At 41.7% G+C, this 17,820-nt stretch overlaps 1 protein-coding gene across 8 annotated transcripts in view; it reads left to right on the top strand.

Moving 5' to 3' along the window:
• The first annotated feature begins 7,360 nt into the window (after positions 1 to 7,360).
• Positions 7,361 to 17,820, top strand: part of ATP11C (ATPase phospholipid transporting 11C) — a 197,730-nt gene continuing 187,270 nt past the window's right edge. For 5 of the 8 annotated variants that reach the window (XR_008391049.1, XM_053662336.1, XM_053662333.1 and 2 more), the window contains exon 1: positions 8,189 to 8,401. Coding sequence is in view for 7 of the 8 variants with exons in the window: in XM_053662336.1 (XP_053518311.1) it covers positions 8,375 to 8,401 (27 nt within the window). In the remaining variant the exon portion in view is untranslated. Of the gene's footprint in view, positions 7,813 to 8,188; positions 8,402 to 17,820 lie in introns of those variants that run through there. The other 3 variants (XM_053662338.1, XM_053662334.1, XM_053662335.1) reach the window with 2 other exon arrangements.

The following is a 17,820-nucleotide window of genomic DNA, read 5'->3' as shown; positions in this document are numbered from 1 at the left end:
CCCTCCTCCCTTCTCAAACCTCAGCCTCATTTTCTCCAGTCCATGTCCTCTGACTTCATTTCACACCTGGCTTTCTCAATTGTTTCTCTCTCTAAAATCTTTAGCTTCCCCTTCCTACAGAATCCTTCCCTCTCTGCTTTTAAACGTGTATAGGTCTCCTTTAGCTTAGAAAGCAAAGTTGCTTCATTCTGATGGCCCTCCCAGCTATTGTGCTTTCTTCCTTTTTCCACCATCAAGCTTTGCACATGAACAGTTTATATCTATAAACTCCTGCACTCTGGCTTCCAGCCCAACCACCATTGAAACTGTACTCTTAAAGCTCATGCAGGATTTCTGAAGCATTAAATGAAAATAGCTTTTCTAAAGTTTTGATTTCCCTTGACCAAGAATAGGTTTAGGAGGTTTAGAGCATTTTATACCAAGCTCTAATACCACATTTTCCATGCATCCTGGACACTTGTATTTGAGCATTTGATTACTTCAACATAGTTAAAACTGAACTCATAATTTTCTTCACTGATATTCCCCCTGAATGATTTTCCTATGCATGACTGAAGGTAAGCTCTGTGAGAGCAGGGATGATAGCTCTCAAGTACATTACCATAGCTCTGTCATACTGCTTAGATATAGTCGATATTCCAAAAAGCATTTCTTGCAATGAATAAATGAATAAACATCATTCTCCTAGTTCACCAACCTTAATTCCTTGGACTCATTTTGAATTTACTTCTCTCCTTTGTCCCATAAATTAAATCAGTGATCAAACCTTGGCAATTCTGCTTTCAAATGTAGTGTTTAAGTGCATGGATTTCAAGTCAAGTGGACCCATTTGACTCTTTGCTGTTATTTTCTAGCTATGACTTTGAACAAGTTCCCTAACCTTTCAGTTTCTTAATTTATAACATGAGGATAATAGTGGAAGCTTATGATGTTAGTGAGAATGAGGTAATGCATGTAAATGCTTAGCACAGTGGCTGGCACATAGCAAGGGTTCAATAACTGATAGCTATTCAAATTATCTCTTACTACTCCCCAGTGTGAACTCATATTCCCCTAGGGAGGTCATCTTGGTACTTCCTATATTTGCTGTTTCAGTTGGCTAGAATGCTTTCCTCCTTCCTGCCTATTCAAAATGCTATTTACTTACATGTTATATGTCAGTAAAGCTGGGAAAATATTTATTATTTTTATTTTTCTGTATTTTGCATCTAATATAACATTTACATAAACCATAAAAAGAGGATTAAGAGTTATATGTGTTCAGTAGTCATTAACAGTTGGAGTATATAAAAAAACTCAAGAACAAATGTAAGTATTATTATGGCTAATATTAGCAGACAGGTAGAGACAATTAAGCAAAATGGTTCTGAGTTCAGCATCAATCCATAGGGATACAGGCCTTTGTCAATATCTTGGGATAGCTGTCTATCTCTGATGTTAACAGCTTCTCATCCTAGAGGAGTCTTTGATGTCCCTTTTTAAAAAAGATTTTATTTATTTTAGAGAAAGGGGAGGGAGCAAGAGAGGGAGAGAAACACTGACTGGTTGACTCTTGTTTGTCCCCAAATGGGGTCCTGGCCCACAACCCGGGGATGTGCCCTGACTTGGAATTGAACCAGCAACTTTTTGGTTTGCAGATTGATGCTCAATCCACTGAGCGACACCAGCCAGGGCTGATGTCCCTTGTAGGCAGAGGCAAGGGTAGGTGTCCATTCATGGTTAGGTGGCAGATAGACTTTCTTCCAACAAGGTTGGAAAGTGTCTTTATTTGATGTCCTTTCCAACTTCACCCAATTTGAAGTGGAAAAACAATGGGGCACAATGGGCCTATGCTAGTACCTAGCCTAGGATAGTCCTGAATAGGCTTCTTCAGAATCCTGCCAGCAATGCCAAGTAAATGTCAGTGTAAGAAACATCCAAATTTGCCCTTCCTGGTGTGGTTCAATAGAGTAAGTGCCAGCTTATGAACTAAAAGGTTGCTGTTTGTATTCCCCATCAAGGCACATGCCTGGGTTGCAGGCCAGGTACCCAGTTGGGGGCATGCGAGAGGCAACTGATCGATGTATCTCTTGCACATGATGTATCTCTTCCTCTCTTTTCCCTCCCTTCTCCTCTCTTTAGATAATAAATAAAAAAATTTTTAAAGTCCAAATTTGGCCCTGGCTGGTGTGGCTCAGTAGATTGAGTGCCAGACTGCAAACCAAAGGGTTGCTGGTTTGATTCCTGGTCAGGGCACATACCTGAGTTGTGGGCCAGGTCCCCAGTAGGGGGCCTGCGAGAAGCAACCACACATTGATGTTTCTCTCCTCTTTCTCCCTCCTTTCCCCTCTGTATAAAAATAAATAAATAAAATCTCTAAAAAATAAGAAGTCCAACTTTGTATAGAATTTTTATGAGTTTATTTGGATTAAACTGATGATACTGCCAGGAAGCAAGATCTCAAATGTTCCCTATTAACTTTTACGTTTTGGAAGTAATGCATATCCATAGTTAAAAAGTTAAATAGATTAATAAGACTTATAAATAAAAAGAGCAGAGCCCTACATCTCTCCCAACTTCTGATCTGTAACATGAAAGCAACCACTTTTAATCACTTTAGCTGTTTCTTCTAGTATTTACTTCTACATTTCTATAGGACATAGTTATACTGATGTTTCTTGATCTTTTGATTTTTAGATAGCATTTATTGCTGTCTTTTTATGGAAAATAAAGATTCAGACTTCTTATAACACCAAACTTTCTGACTTGTTTTCTCTTCACCCTACAAAAGAGTTAGGATTTGGCATATCAGTAAGGCAGTATTTTCATTGTTATGGCTATGTAACTGTCTTTTACTTTGGAGCCAAGCAGCATTTCATCATGACTCATTTAGTGTCTTGAGCAACTTCTAATTTTTTTGCCTGGTGTTAAAAACTGCCTTGGTTTTTGTTAGTCTGTTGGCTGCCTTTTCTATGTATCATTCACTAATTATTCATTAATTGTCTCATACAATTGTAAAACCTTTCTGAATACTATTCTCCATGTGGTCAATCATAGCAGGTAATCTATCAGTTAATTAATTTTTTTTCTTTAGGTAAAGCCTTCCTATGTTCCTCCATCTTCCTACTTTCTTTGGGTGTGGTTGCTCTCTAGGTATGACATACAACTATTTATCTTGAATTTTCTTTTATTATCATCTGGGGAATTCCCTTCACTTCTTTTTTATGTTCACACCCCATTTTCTGGGTTACATATCTTTCTTGGTTTAGTCTCTCATATGATGGAATGCATATTCCAGTGGCTTCCTGAGAAGGGAGGTTTATATTTTATATCATTTACTAATCCTCAATATGGACCAGTTGCTCCAGTAGGCAGGTCCACTTACCATTTGCTGGAACACTTTTATCTCTACATCATCACTGTTTCTCTTGGTTAGAATGCTCTCCAACTTCCTGTTTGTAGGTTCAAATGCTATTTATATTTTGAACAAATTTTTATGTTTATGAAAATAATATATGCACATAGTTTACAAGTTGGTTATAAGACCTATAAAGAGGAAAAATAAAAGTCCTTTATCCCATTCTTTTCCATTCTCAATTTGTGCTCCTAGAGGCAAGTACTTTCCATTATTTTAGCTGTTTCTTCTGGTATATACCTCTTTATTTCTAAATAATCTAACTATACTGATATATTTTAAGTTAAAGCCTTCTTATTATGGATGATAAAGATTTTCTCTTCCTATGCCATAACCTTTTTAACCTCTTCTCTGTCCAGTTTCCCCATATCATCTGGGAGGAGGTAGCATTGTGAATTAGAAGTAATTTTCTCATGATCTTGAAGGCCAAACTATACCTTAGTGACTTCACTGTGGTTCCTAGTGATTGCCTCTTTTCTTCAACTGTAAAAAAATACCCTATCTTTTTAACAGTCTGTTCTAGAAATGTGTATCCCTTTAATATCATGATTACTAGAATACACCAACTTCCCCTTTTTGAAAAGCAAAACAACACTAGATCATCCACAATGTCCTTTGCTGTGCTCCATGATTACTAACTTCATTTGTCAGTACCCTCCATGTCATTAATATGAACTATTTGGAGCACTATAACAGGTAGCCTTGATCTCACCTGACAAAGTGTAATTTAAGCTTAAATCTGAAAGATGAATAGCAAAGGCCATGTGAAAGCATTCCAGCAGAGATGGTTGCATGCACAAAAGCTGTCAAGGGAGAAGGATCTTTGGAAACTCAAGGGAAGAAAGGTGTCGAGTGGGGTGGAACTTGGTGAGTGAGGGGGAGAGTAGGCACACTGAGGCTAGAGAGGAAGGCAGGCATCAGAGAATTCAGGGCCATGTAAATGATGATAAAGCCAGATTTGGGACTTATCCTAACAGTCATGAGAAGCTACTGAAAAGTCACAAACAAGGGAATGATTTAATCTGATCTATCCTCCAAAAATTTCTGTGGTTGCAGTGTAAAAAAATGAATTGGAGAGGGCCGACAGTTAGGAAATATGAGTAAAGCTGGTCTAAAATAAACATTAAGGCAAGTCTTGGAAGGGAGAAAAAATTTTCAAATGGGCAAAAGGTAGTTTTATGAGGTATGTTTGAAAGCTCAGCAAAGACACCTGAATTTCTTCAACTTGCTGATGGCACTGATTTAGATGCTGATATAACAGCTTCAGTTTTTTTCTTTTCTTTTTTTAGTATTAGATGAAGGAAGTGGCTCCTTCTTACCATCCCCTTCTTGCTGGATTCCTGAATTGCTGACCAACTGGCTGTTTGCGAAGGAGTGCACTCCCCTCCTTCGTAATTGTGGACTGCATCCTGTGCCCGAGACTTTATTCTGCCCATTTGCCATGGTGAGATTTCTGAGGGGTTGAGGTAAAAGGTGGAAAAGAACAAGGGGATCAATAGAGAAGAAGGGCTTATGAGAGACTTGCACAGAAATGGGGCAGCAGAATTAAAATAGTCAAGGAAGAACACGTTCCCTTCCCTTTATCCTATAGTAAGCATTATATCTAGGCAAGATGTGAAAAGGACAGAAGACTGCTTCCTCACAATTCCTGCCGGCAGGAGATCAGGACTTCTGCTGCAGTCAGCTGCTACACTACAAGAGTTGGTGTTATATATACCGAGGCTTCCGACAGTTTAGGCTGGAAGTTAGTTTTTGCAGTTCTGTTTATGGAGTTGGCCAAATAAAAATGCAGGCTGAAGGTCTGCTTTTCATAGTCATTGACAACAGCTTTCTACAACACCTGGGTTTTCTTTAGAAGCTGTGAAGAGGCACTGAAAAGAACAAGAATGAGTTCTTCTTGTCTTAAAAAATAACTCAAAGGAAAGTAACTCTAAAACATGTGTGTGAGGGCAACTCTAATTTCAGGTTGAGTTTGAATATGGAAAAAAATTACCTTGCATAAATTTCATGTTTTGCTGAGCATATATTGATTTGTGTGGAATTGCATTTTTATACTCAAGCAAATTAGTCTAAACCATGAATATACATGCTGTGATGAAGTAAATTAGGAGGACATTGAGATAGTGGAACTATAACAACAAATGAAAATATGACAAACATAACTGCTATATCTTGGGGCTAAATGGTTTGCTTTTAATCTGGGCAACAGGACAATGGCATGTGAGATAATACACAATGGTGTGTGAGAGAACACTGCAAAACAATGTCCAGTTCTCTAATTTTTAAGTTCATCTGTTTGAATCCATAAGCAAAAATACATTTTTCCATTTGTTAAAAAATTGTATATGAAAATACAGTAATTTTATTAAGTTCATTTCCTATTATGTATTTTACTGATAAGGATTCTAATCTAATGCCTACCACAAACAACAATAACTTCTTCCACCCCAAATTTCAGTATCTAGAATAGGGCCTTTTACATAGTAGATGTTCAATAAATAATTAGTGAGTTACATTACATTAGTTGCTGTGTTCAATAAAAGTAAAGCCAGAAAATAAACTCTATTTGAAAAATAGATCTTTGAAATAGTAGATAGCAAGAGGTTAGATCCATTTTGCAATAAAATAAAATATCCTAATGTCTCATTAATATACACATAACATAAACCTCAAAAATCATTAGATACACTCTCAAGTGTGAGCAAATTGATGGAACCACAATAGGGAAAGAACTGGATTCGTACGGTTTTACGTCTTGGCAATAAGGGTGGTTTTGGAACATACCTTACGTCTGTCCTTTGCACTTCTTTGGGGATGGGCTCCTCACTCAAAGAATCAAGTTCAAACTTCATAGTGTATTTTTGAAGATTGTTTTTGGGTTTAGTTCATGCCTGCCGCCCCCGCTCACACATCCTGGGTGTCTGCCAGGGCACTGTGTTCTTTTTCTTAGCTTGTTCTGTACTTTCTCATGGACCTGTCCCTCCCCCCTGGGCTTGGCTCAACTCGACTCTTTTTGTCAGCTCCTGTATAATCTCCACACGCTTCAAGGTCCAGTTTAATCTTCAGCGATTTCAGAAAAGCTTCCCAGACCCATTTTTCAGATGCAATATTGCCCCCACCCCCACCCCCCGCTTTCGAACCTCTACTCCAGCAGTTATCACCTGACTAGACTGCAACCAGCCTATTGAGGAGGTCTTTCAGGTAGTCACTGAGTTCAGCCCCTATCACTTTGCACGGTACAAAGAAAATGCCCAATAATGGTTTGTTGAAGTGAGTATGAACCCCTAAGAGGAAAGGAAGAGCCTGTGAATAGCGTTAACGGTCCTTCACCACCTGAGGGGAAGCCCGTTGCGTAGCTGGACCCTATCTTCAGCTCTAGACTGGCACGAGAATGTGATGCGTCAGAAGGCTCTGGTAAGTGCAGTTAGTTCTTTACTTTCATATAGGGATTCGAAAGTTGTTTAACGGCTTCGGGGCAAGCCATAAACAGGTGGGGGTTGGGATGCCCAGTCTCGGAGCAATTCTAGACTCAGCTTTCATATCTCATTTTTAGTTTCTCAAATTACGGTTCTAAACTAGGAGCCGAGGGCGTAGAGGGTTTCACAATTTCCACACCCTAGGGACAGCTACCAGCCTTCCGGGCTTCGTCTCATTTATCCCTCTCACATATCCCACCGCACACAATCTACCAAGCGCTCCCGGCCTCCACATCCAGCCAGTGCGGAGAACCACGGTTGGGCCAGGCGGTCTCAGCAGCTTCCTCCGTCAACCCTCTGGGCAAACCCTGCACGGGCGAGTGGGGGAGCTCCCAGCCCGCAGTACAAGACGGACTAGAGGTAGGGTTGTACTACAACTCCCAGGCTCCTCCGCAAGAAGTGCGAGGGGCGGGGATGGAGGTGAGGAGGCGGGGTTGGAGGTGAGGAGGCGGGGTTTGAGGTGGAGGGGCAGGGAAACCCCGCCCTGCTACGCAGTGGCAACAAAAAGCTTGACTTAACTAGCTTTGAGAAAGTGGAAGTAAGATGGCTTAGGTGGGCTACCGGACGAGAGAAAGAACTAAGGGGGGAAACAGCCGCGTAGGTGGGAGCGGAGCTACGCGAAGGTAGTGGGGTGGCCCGCGCCTTTCCAGATGACAACGGGGCGGCTTTCATAACTAGTTCCCCTGCCTTGCTTGCTCAGGGGTCTCTACAGTGCTCTGCCACTCCTTGCTCTCAGACCTGCTGCCTCGTGGGTTCGGGGTGGGCTGCTGGGCGGCACTGTGGCTCCCCAGCCCGGGTGCCGGACGAAAGCGCGGGGCTCGGCGGCAGTCGCGGACCGAGGAGGGGCTGCGAGTGAAGCGGCGCCGTGGCGGAGTTAGGGCCGGGGCAGGGGAGGCTGTGACTCGCCTCGGAGCCAGCGGAGTAGAGCCGGGCTGAGGCAAGGTGAGGCGCTAGGTACCTTGGAGAGTCCCCGCCCCCACCCCCCAGCCCGGAGTGGGGCGGAAGCACCCGGGCTCGCCAAGGGGGGGGGGGGGGCGGGCGGTGGCACTGCTCCGGGTAAGAGTGCAGATAGGGGGGGCCGAGTCCGGCGCCAGCGCCAGCGGAGAGATAGGGAGGTCCCTTCACCGCAGGAGGAGTCTAGGGCTCCTCCGCCTTCCCTCCCTCGCGCTTCGGGTGCGCCTTCTCCGCGGGCTGCTGCGGGAGCGCAGGGGCGGCGGAGAGCCAGATAAGGGGGAGCTACAGGGCCACAGACCCCAGAACTGGCGGGCGCGGGCCGAGAGTGAGGCGGGGCGGGGGCGTGTGGGGTGCGTTGGGGTGCGCGCGCCGGGGCGGGGGGCGGGGGGAGCGCGCAGAGCCAAAGAGGGCGGCGGCAGCGGGCTGGTGGCGGGTTATCCTTCTTCCCGCGTGCTTGGCGCCACCGGCCCACACTGCAGTGTGTTCTGTGGACGGCACCTTCTCGTACAGCCCGGCAGAGTCCAGCTCGGCGCCCCCAGCCTTGGACGCGATGTTCCGCCGGAGCTTTAATAGCTTTGTAAGTACACGCGCTGCGGCTCCACGCGGGCGGGTTCGCTGTCTCATCAACCCCTCCACTGGGTCCTACAGAACAGTTTTTTGAGAAGATTAAGTGAATCTATGGGAGACACTACCATACCTTTTTAATTCTCACTGAAATACGCTGCCCCGGTGACCAGGGTGTGGAGTCAGGTAGGGATCTTAGAATCCCCGATCCCCAACCCCCCATCACCCCGAAAGGTTTAAGCAGAGCTTCCCGGGTGGTTACAACTCCGCCTGAGATCAGGGTGGGGGGCGTCGCCTAGGGCCGGATAGCGGGGGGACCAACCCAGAGGCCCCTCAGTTTGCCAATTAGTTGAAGATGGCGTTTTATTATCAGGGAGGTGGCTTTCTTTTGTTTCCTCTGCTGCGAGCACATGGAGGTAAACGTAAACCTGTCTCTATGGCCCCCCAAAACCCTGGGGACTGAAGGGCCTGGCAGCCAGGGCAGGACTCAGCCTTGCCCGGGGCTCAGCCAGGCAGGCGGTGGGTGGTTGATGGTCGGAGGCTGGGCAAACTTTGGAGATCCAGACTAAAAAGCTCACCTTTAGGGGTTGATAAAAGCTAGGGCGATTGTCTGGGTGGGCTGGGTGGATGTAGAGACTCCAGGAGGCGGCACAGCGGCTGCTGAGCGTCGCGTCTGAAGCCTTGCCACCGAACACTCCAGACGTTGAACCCTTGGGAGAAGGCAGGCTGCTGCTGGACTCTTCTGCCCATGTTTACCCGCTTCCAAGTCCGCAGAATAGGGAGTTGGGCATAGGGAAAAACGATTTCTGCCTAGTGCCTTTTGAGTAATCTCTTTTACTCCTAGAGGGTACGTTAAGAATGGAGCAAAACAGGGACCATGACTTTTGTGCTGCTATTTGTAGCAACTTCCTTAATTGCAAGATGAGGTGGCGGGAATAGGATTTTATTCCTGCCAATGTTGTGAACGAAGGGGTTCATCTTTAAGTTTAGATTTTTTCTGTCCTCAGGAAAAATGGTTGAGTGCTGTGCACTCACTCCCCAACAACCCCCTCACAATATAGGTTTGAGAACTTGTCGACTTGACTCTTTTAATGCATTTTTCTTTTTTTGTCTTTTTAAAAATTTAATTGTTCAAGTACAGTTATCTTGTTTTCCTTTATTTTATTTAATTATTGTTCAAGTACAGTTTTCTGTCTTTTACTCCCATCCCAGCCCGCCAACCCCCAGTGCATTTATTCTTGATCAAAGCATTGCTGACATTTTTTATCATCGGTTGAGTTTGATCTAATTTTTTTCTGCATTTGAAACTTTCACAAATGTACCTTGGCTAAAAGAAAGGATTGTGCATCGCCTTTTAGGATATTGTTATCACAAGAGTGCTGCATTAATGTTTTTCTAAATGTTTACCTCACCCATAAACATATGTTATGACGTTATAGCAGATTATGTGTGGCACAGAACACTATGGGTTGTACATACCAAGGATCTTCAAATCCGTAGGAATTGGCTTGTGTAGGATGCTTTGCTATACAGCAAGTGACTAAAATTGGTTTTTTTAATTTATCCTGAAAAATTAAAAGAATATTCTACTCCATAGTTCTGTATCCCATAGATTCCTGGCAACTTGGATTATTGTTTGGGGGTGACAAAAGGGGAGAGGTGACAAAAAGCTAATTGTAATATTTGGGAAAAGGGCAGTCTTTTCACATGACACTCTCATAGTGGAAAACAACTGGCGTCTGGTTTGTAATAAATTCATTACCTTAAAATTAAGATGTTGACATCCTTATTAGTTTTTGAGAATATGAACATTTGAAATCAAACAACACAAGTATTGGTTTAAAACCCCCTTTTGCTTTAATTTTGCTAAGAGCTATCTGCATTCTATCAGAGTAGTAATTAAGCGGTGTTGGCCCAGAAAGCCAGGGTATGCAGTAGAATTTTCAGCGGTCCTTGAGGTGCCAACGTGCAGATTTGAGGCTAGTACTTTGCATCCTTATCCAGAGTCTTTCTGCAGAGAATTACTTAAGCTCACACTGAAATGAGCTTTGACCTCATTGTTTCAGCTGGAATACCTGACTGCTCACATTTTTCTATGTAACCATGACTCTGGTAATACTTGGAATTTCTACCAGTGTGGTAAACTGGCAGGTTCTCAGGAGTTGTAGCTCAGGCCTAGGGCAAGGAATTAGTCTGCAAATGATCTGATTGAATGTGAAACGTGCTATCGAATACTACTTGTTGCTAAAGAATAACTTCAAAATTTTGGGGGGCCAGATTTTATCTCCTTTAGATCAGAAAGCCACGTGTCTTGACCTTTTGCCTGATATACATTATTTGAGGGACACTTCCATTGAAATTGCTATAAGGCTAACATTAAAGATTTAGGTTGAACTGAGATTTGCACAGCAGAGTAGTCCAAGTTGTATGCTGTTTTGTGATTGCTTTTATATTTCAGAGATGGAGGTATGATTTCTTACCAAAATTACAGGGTTTTTTTTTTTTTGGTATGACTGAAGTCAGAAATTGACTTTGAATGTGAAATAAATTATAGTGGTGTCATTCGTAGTTGTTGGCCACTGAAAACTAGATACTACATTATAGGACAGGGCTTTATTTTAAACCTGAAATGGGAAGTAACTATCTCTTGGGAGCAGCAGCATCTATGGCTTAGTAGTGTTTGCTGAATCACTTTTAAAGGGCCATTTATTTCTCCAGGACCTTAAATTTCAAGCTAGAAGACATAGACTTTCCATCCTTGAACCATGCACGGCCCAATTTGTCTGTAACCAGCTTTCCCCCTTTTCCCTCAAGTTCACTGGTAAAGATGCTTTGGCTTGAAGCCTTGATTACCCACATTTTGGCACTATTCCATGGTTGAGCTGGTTCCTCCAACCCCTGCTGAGGTCCCTACAGCTTTTCAGAGATTAGGAAAAAAAATAGTCACTAGTGCTCAAATTGGTATCTTCAAAGCAGCTCACAGTTAAGGAAGCTCTCCAAAATGGTTTGGTTGCCACTGAGGTGTGGATATGGTTTTATGCCTGTGAAGTCAGAGGCAAGCGTGGAATCATTGGTTCTAATATTTGAAGACCAATCTTTAACATGTTTCTTTTTGGTTTATTATTTGAATGTTCTTGGATCATGAGTGATCAGAGTGGTATTTGAATTAAAAAAGATAGGTAAAAAATAAAGAGTGATTCATTGTATTTTTTAAAGACACAGCCTTGCCATCTTTGCATTAATAATTTCCGATGAGTTATGACTTCCCTTTTGACAGTTTTGAGGGAGAAATTGGTGGATTTGGTGTGGGATTTTTTTTAAAGATTTTATTTATTTATCTTTAGAGGGGAAGGGAAGGAGAGAGGGAGAAAAACATCAATGTATGGTTGCCTCTTGTGTGTCCCCTGCCGGGAACCTGCCTGCAACCCAGGCATGTGCCCTCACTGGGAATTAATTGAACCTCAATACTCTGGTTCAAAGGCCTGCGCTCAATCCACTGAGCAACAACAGCCAGGGCTGGTGTAGGATTTTAAAATTTAGGCAAGCAAGGGGTGTCTCAGATGATTTTGATGCTTCTGAGTATAATAAAAGCACTGCCTATTTCCAGTCAACATCTCCATTCTCCATAAATTTATTTGTTAAAATAAATAATAGTGGTTTGCCTATACAGTTTATTTCCTTTAAAGCAGGGGTGTCTTACCTTTTTGCATCTCTGTGCCACACTGGAAGGAGAGTTATCTTGGACCACATATTAAATACATTGCAACATGTAATCACAAGCAAAAAAAAATCTCATAACGTTTAAGTAAATTTACAGTTTTGTGTTGGGCCTCATTCACAGCCATTCTGGGCTGCGTGTGGCCCTCGGGCCTCAGGTTGGACACCCCTGTGTAAAGGAATATTTAATTGGAAGTCTGGACTCATTAAGACTTATGAGTCAGGGACTTCTATGTTATTCTGTCTTTTACTCTACATACAATTCTTAGTGATTGCAGTAGCATTTTCACATGGGTTGAAAGGTTTGATGAGAATCTAAACAACAAGAATTCCCCACTTTTGAGTTATTTCAGGCTGAATCCTGTGTAAGATGGGAAATCTATTGAATCTCTGTTACTTGAAATAAATATTTATTAAATTAGTTGTGTATTAAAGAACCTGAAAACAAGTTTTGTCTTTTTTTCCTGATCTGCCGTTTACTGATTAAGCAACATAAAACACTGAATCTCCTAAATATCTTGTATGGGAGTTTACCTTTGGCTTCTTCTGTTTATGATTGTTGCTCATAATTCAACCTTTTAGTGGGTAATATTGAGTGCCTACAAATCAGGTAGTTTTTGGTGCTCTTAATGAACTTTTAGCAGAGGCGAAATTCAGGGAGGTGAAGCTAGCCCTTCTCATACTCATACAACTGTCCAACTTAGCTCATTTCCTCTGCCAGTTGACCACCAGTTGGGCTATGAGTTCTAGAAGGTAAAAGATGGTCACTGGCCCCGAGGAGAACATTCTAACCTTGCTGGATCAAGATGATATGCAAAGAACTGGCCCATGAGTGATTTCAGGTTTTGGTTTGTTGAGTGATGGAAAAAATCATCAAGGCTGACTGCTTGCCTAACATCGTTGATTTGTTTTCCCAAAGAGGAGGGCATGGGACACGAAATAAAAATACTATATTTTCATCCAGGTAGTGTAGTTTCCTGTACATCTATAGGGCTTTATACGTTTTACTCTTTTACATTGGAATCCTTGAGATGGGGGAGAGTGGATTTTCTGGTTTGGTGGAGGGAGGTTGAACTAGGTGCTGTTCTCCAGTTTATTTCTGGTCACTTGACACTTACCTTCTTGGCTGGTGTAAGGGTACCTCAGCAGTGATTGTAAAACAAACATTAGCACAACTGCAGCATATGTTAACACTGCTGCAGTTTAATGATGAATGAGTGCTTAGCACTGCAGATAAGGGCACAAGATGCCCTCTGCCAGCACGATGGCAGACACCTCTCAATTACTGTGGTGTATGGACAGATTGCTGGTTTGGCTGACTTCTTGATTATCTATGATTTTAGAGATGATATTGGACCATGGGTATCCCGATTTGTCATCGTTTTTTGCTCCATATTTATCTAATAGAATATGGGAAAACTGGTGAGGCCTACTCTGTTTAAGCAGATATTATTTATTTTCTTTGGCTCCTCTGTTATATCTTTTCTTAAACTATTATGGTGGCTGTATTTTACTAGTCTCTTCCTCTTCACCTAGGTATTGGGAAAATGAGAACAGATTTCTCAATATTGATCTTGTGGCTAGTATAGCATCAAGTAAACAGTAGGTGTTAAATAAATACTTGCTGAATTGTTTTGAACTGAATTGATAACACAGCCTGAGTCAGTAATAACAGGTGAAAAATGATCAGTTGAGTAAGCAGCTACCAGAAGTTTATGCATTTCAGACGCAGCTACTATTAAGTGCAAAGCACTGAAAATAATTCCCTTTCAATGGACATAGTACTATATTATGCTTATTCTAAATGAGAGAAATAATACTTTGATGCCCACTTAAAAAGTAATAATAAGTTGAGCATTTATTTAAGGCTCTTTTCTCGATTAGCCAGAGAGATAATTTGGTATCCTAAATAAACTGTATTGCCCTCCCCTTTCTTGGTCATTCACAGAAAATGATAATTATCATGTTGTTTCTAAAATCATAAGCAAATCCATATTCTTTTTATTAAATTTGTGCATAAGCTTATATTTTCTGTTGCCACTAGCACATTAAATCTTTTGAAAACTAAGGCTGTAGTGTTAACTCTTCAAGAGCTGTATATTTTTGACTTTCTGTGGTAAGTGTGCATTATTTGGTTTCAGGATACCATTTAGTGTTTGGTGCTGGGAATTTAAGATACTTTCCTTTCTTTGTACCAAATTGCCATCAGCTGGGTGGATACCTATAGCAAGAAGGCAGAGCAAACCAGAGGAACAAAAGAGTTTGAGATATTTGGAAGCGATTTTGTTGTGAGAAGAGCCTCGGCTTTCTTAAAAAGGGTTAGTGCCACTTCTAGTTCTGCCATTTACCGCGCAGCTTGGGAAACTGGACATTGTAGTTCATACACATCAAAGCATGTCTCAAAATGTGGTTCTAGGACTACTTGCATAAAGATCATCTGGGATGTTTATTATAAATACAGGTTCCTTGAATCTCATACCTACTCCATTTTTGGCAAGCACTCCAGATAGTTCTTTGGTTCACTAAAATTTGAGAATGCCCATATATAATAAACACTGAAGTATTTATTTTCTGTGTAGACTGTTCACCTCTCTGAACTTTATCTGTAGAATAAAAATGATACCTACTTCACAAGGTTGCTGGAAAGATATTTGGTAGACTGTCCAACAGTATGAGGTGCGTCAGAGGTTCCCCATACCACTCTCAGGTTTGAGGGGTTACTGGCAGAACTCACAGGACACAGCAGATAGTTGCATTCACAGCTATGATTTATTACAGCAAAAGGAGAGAAAGCAAAGTCACTGAAGAGAAAAGGGACATGGGGCCAACTTGGGAGGAAACCAGGTGCAGCTTCCAACTGTCTTTGTCTCACTGGAGTCACACAGGTTGTGCTTAATTTCTCCAGCAATGAGTTGTGACACCCTGTGTGACATGCTGTGTACCAAGGAAGCTCATCAGAGACTCAGTGCCCAGGGCTTTTGTTGGGAGCTGGTTACACAGACATCCTGTGCCTGGTATGTGCCAAAATTCCAGACTCCAAGAAGGAAAACAGGTATTTAGCATTAACCATGTTGTTTGCACAGTTTACATACAGTGAGCTACTCTTCCCAGTTAGGGTGTTAGGAACCTTCCCAAAATCCAATACCCTAGACACCAGCTGGGTACCAACCTTGAAAGCAGATCATTTTAAAAAGAGCAGTCTCAGGCCTGCTATGTTAACTCTGTCCTACACACTAATGTTAAGAAACAGTGCTATTTTTCAATGAGGGGAAATGACTTGCCCCTGATCATTAAGGTAATCTTCAGGGCTGAAACTGACAATATCAACAATCACTAACTTCTTTTCATTGCTGCACACAGCCATGCTTCTGGGTTTTGGGTCGTTCCTTTCAGATTGTTGAGTACATTTGCTATTTGTCACTTGCAGCAGAAGAGCAACTTGCCGGTGGTAAATTGATGCACCCAGTGGGGGAGCCAGGAAGTATTGATGTTTCTGCTAGTTTAGCGTCAACACTTGCTGGTTTCCTCTTTGGAGCATCACCAGGTTCGTGGATTTTCATTTTTTTTCTCACTTTTGCTGTTACTTGCAACCCTCCTTCTTCCATCTATTTACCCATAGTTTCAACACTTATTTGCATCAGTATTCCGTCCTATTCTACACATGGCTACCAGTTAGCACATAGGCGGTGATTTAAAAGTTGTTTTGGGGAAAAAAAAGTTGTTTTGGGAAACACAATTCCAAAGAGCAGGCATACTGAACAGTATTTAGTTAAGGATAATTATGTAGGAAAAACTGTCAAAAGTAAAAAAGTTATTGGACTAATAAATGAATTTATGGCAATATTTATAAATATTGTTTTGTTCCAGGGTTGTTTTTCAGTTTTACAGTCATAGAAAACCCCAGGGATATAGCTCTGATTATTTTTAAGTGTCAGCTTTTCCCCCTGTTATCAAAAAAGGGAAATTAGGCCCTTGCCAGGTAGCTCATTTGGTTAGAGCATTATCCAGATATGCCAAGGTTGTGGGTTTGATCCCTGGTTAGGGCACATACAGGAATCAACCAATGAATGTGTAAATGAGTGGAACAACAAATTGATGTTTCTCTCTCTGTCTCTCTCTCTCCTCCCTCCCCCTTTCTTTCCTTTCTCTCTAAAATTAATGAATTTTTTCAAAAAAGGAAATTAAAATTATCTTATGATTTGGGTAAGGAATAAATTAGAAAATCAAACCTGAAAGTTGTAGTAATCCTACAGATCAACAGGGAGTAGAAGCTAGGAAGGATCTGTCACAAATAAGCAACAGCTGGAGAGAGCAGATTATGTAAACCACACCTGTTTGTCTAAGCAGTGGGGATGTTCTTTAAGCTTTACAATTAATGTAGTATGGATTAAGGGATCTGTAGTATAATGCACAGTTTACTTTGGCTTCTTTTTTGAAAACATTCATTTGAATCACAAACTTCCTTTAAACATCCATGCTCTATTTGGCGCTATAGAATCACCATATTTTTGGACTATAAGACGCTCCTCCCCGCCCCCCCCCCCTCAAATTTGGGAGGAATAATGGTTGTTAATGCTGCTGTCGAGTTCTATTTGCATTTACATTGGTGAAATATTATGTTACTTATGTTATTGAATATTTTACCACATTTTTTGCGTCAAAAAATATTTTTCCTATTTTCCTCCTCTAAAACCTAGGTGTGTCTATGGTCCAAAAATACGTATGTAAGGCACAGCCCTGCTCTCCAGTAGCTTGCAGTCTATTAGAGACAGGACAACACGGGACCAAGCTTCTCACAAGGCAACAGGTCATCAGTGCTGTTCTTTTGAAGGCACATACAGTAAGTGCAGCAGACATTCAGAAGAGGGCACTGAATCTCACTCTGGCTCTAGTGGCTGGGGGTGAGATTTATAGAGGAGGTACCATGTAAACTGGGGGGGGGCAGGAGACCCCCAGGTGGAGATAGTTACCCAAGCAATTGGGTGGTTATTGCTTACGACACTTAAGCAGGGGAACCAGTTAATTTAGAGGGCATAGGTTTTCAATTCTAAATGCAGCAGAAAGACCAAAACCTTGATCTTCAGTGCCTTATATTTGCTGTGGTGAAATTTAGGCTTTAAAAAAGGATCACTAAACATGGATATCAGGTGGTTTCTGCCTTGACAACAATAGCTATAGGAATCTTCCCACAAATGCTCTTTTCTGAAATCAGTGCCTCCAGTGATGATGGTTCTCGAGCTTCTGATTTGGTGCAGGAAAAATAAGGCAGGTACTGGGGAGGGATGAGCATTTGGGTTACTATTTCATGAGACTGCTTTATATAATATTAAATGACTAGTTATTTAATTATCTTGCTTACTTAATAAGTGCTCACTTTCAAAAATCATTGCCAAGTTCAATGCCATGGACTTGCCATGGAAGCTTTCCCCCTATGTTCTCTTCTAGTATTTTCATCATTTTAAGTCTTGCATTTTGGCCTTTAGTCTATTTTGAATTGATTTTTGTGCACAGTGTAAGGTAAGGGTCCAACTTCATTCTTTTGCATGTGGGTATTCGGTTTTCCCACATGTTGAAAAGGCTCACTTTTCCCCATTGAGTGGCTTTGGCACCCTTGTCGGGGATCATTTGACCATGTATGATTTGACTGTGTATGTGACAGCTTATTTTGGGACTCTATTCTATTCCATTGATCTATGTCTGTCTTTATGATAGTAC

The sequence above is a fragment of the Artibeus jamaicensis genome, unplaced genomic scaffold, assembly GCF_021234435.1.
Source record: "Artibeus jamaicensis isolate MK-2021 breed Jamaican fruit bat unplaced genomic scaffold, CSHL_Jam_final contig_240, whole genome shotgun sequence".
NCBI lineage: Eukaryota > Metazoa > Chordata > Mammalia > Chiroptera > Phyllostomidae > Artibeus > Artibeus jamaicensis.
Note: the sequence above shows the minus strand (reverse complement) of the source record. Positions and strands in the feature narration are given on the sequence as shown.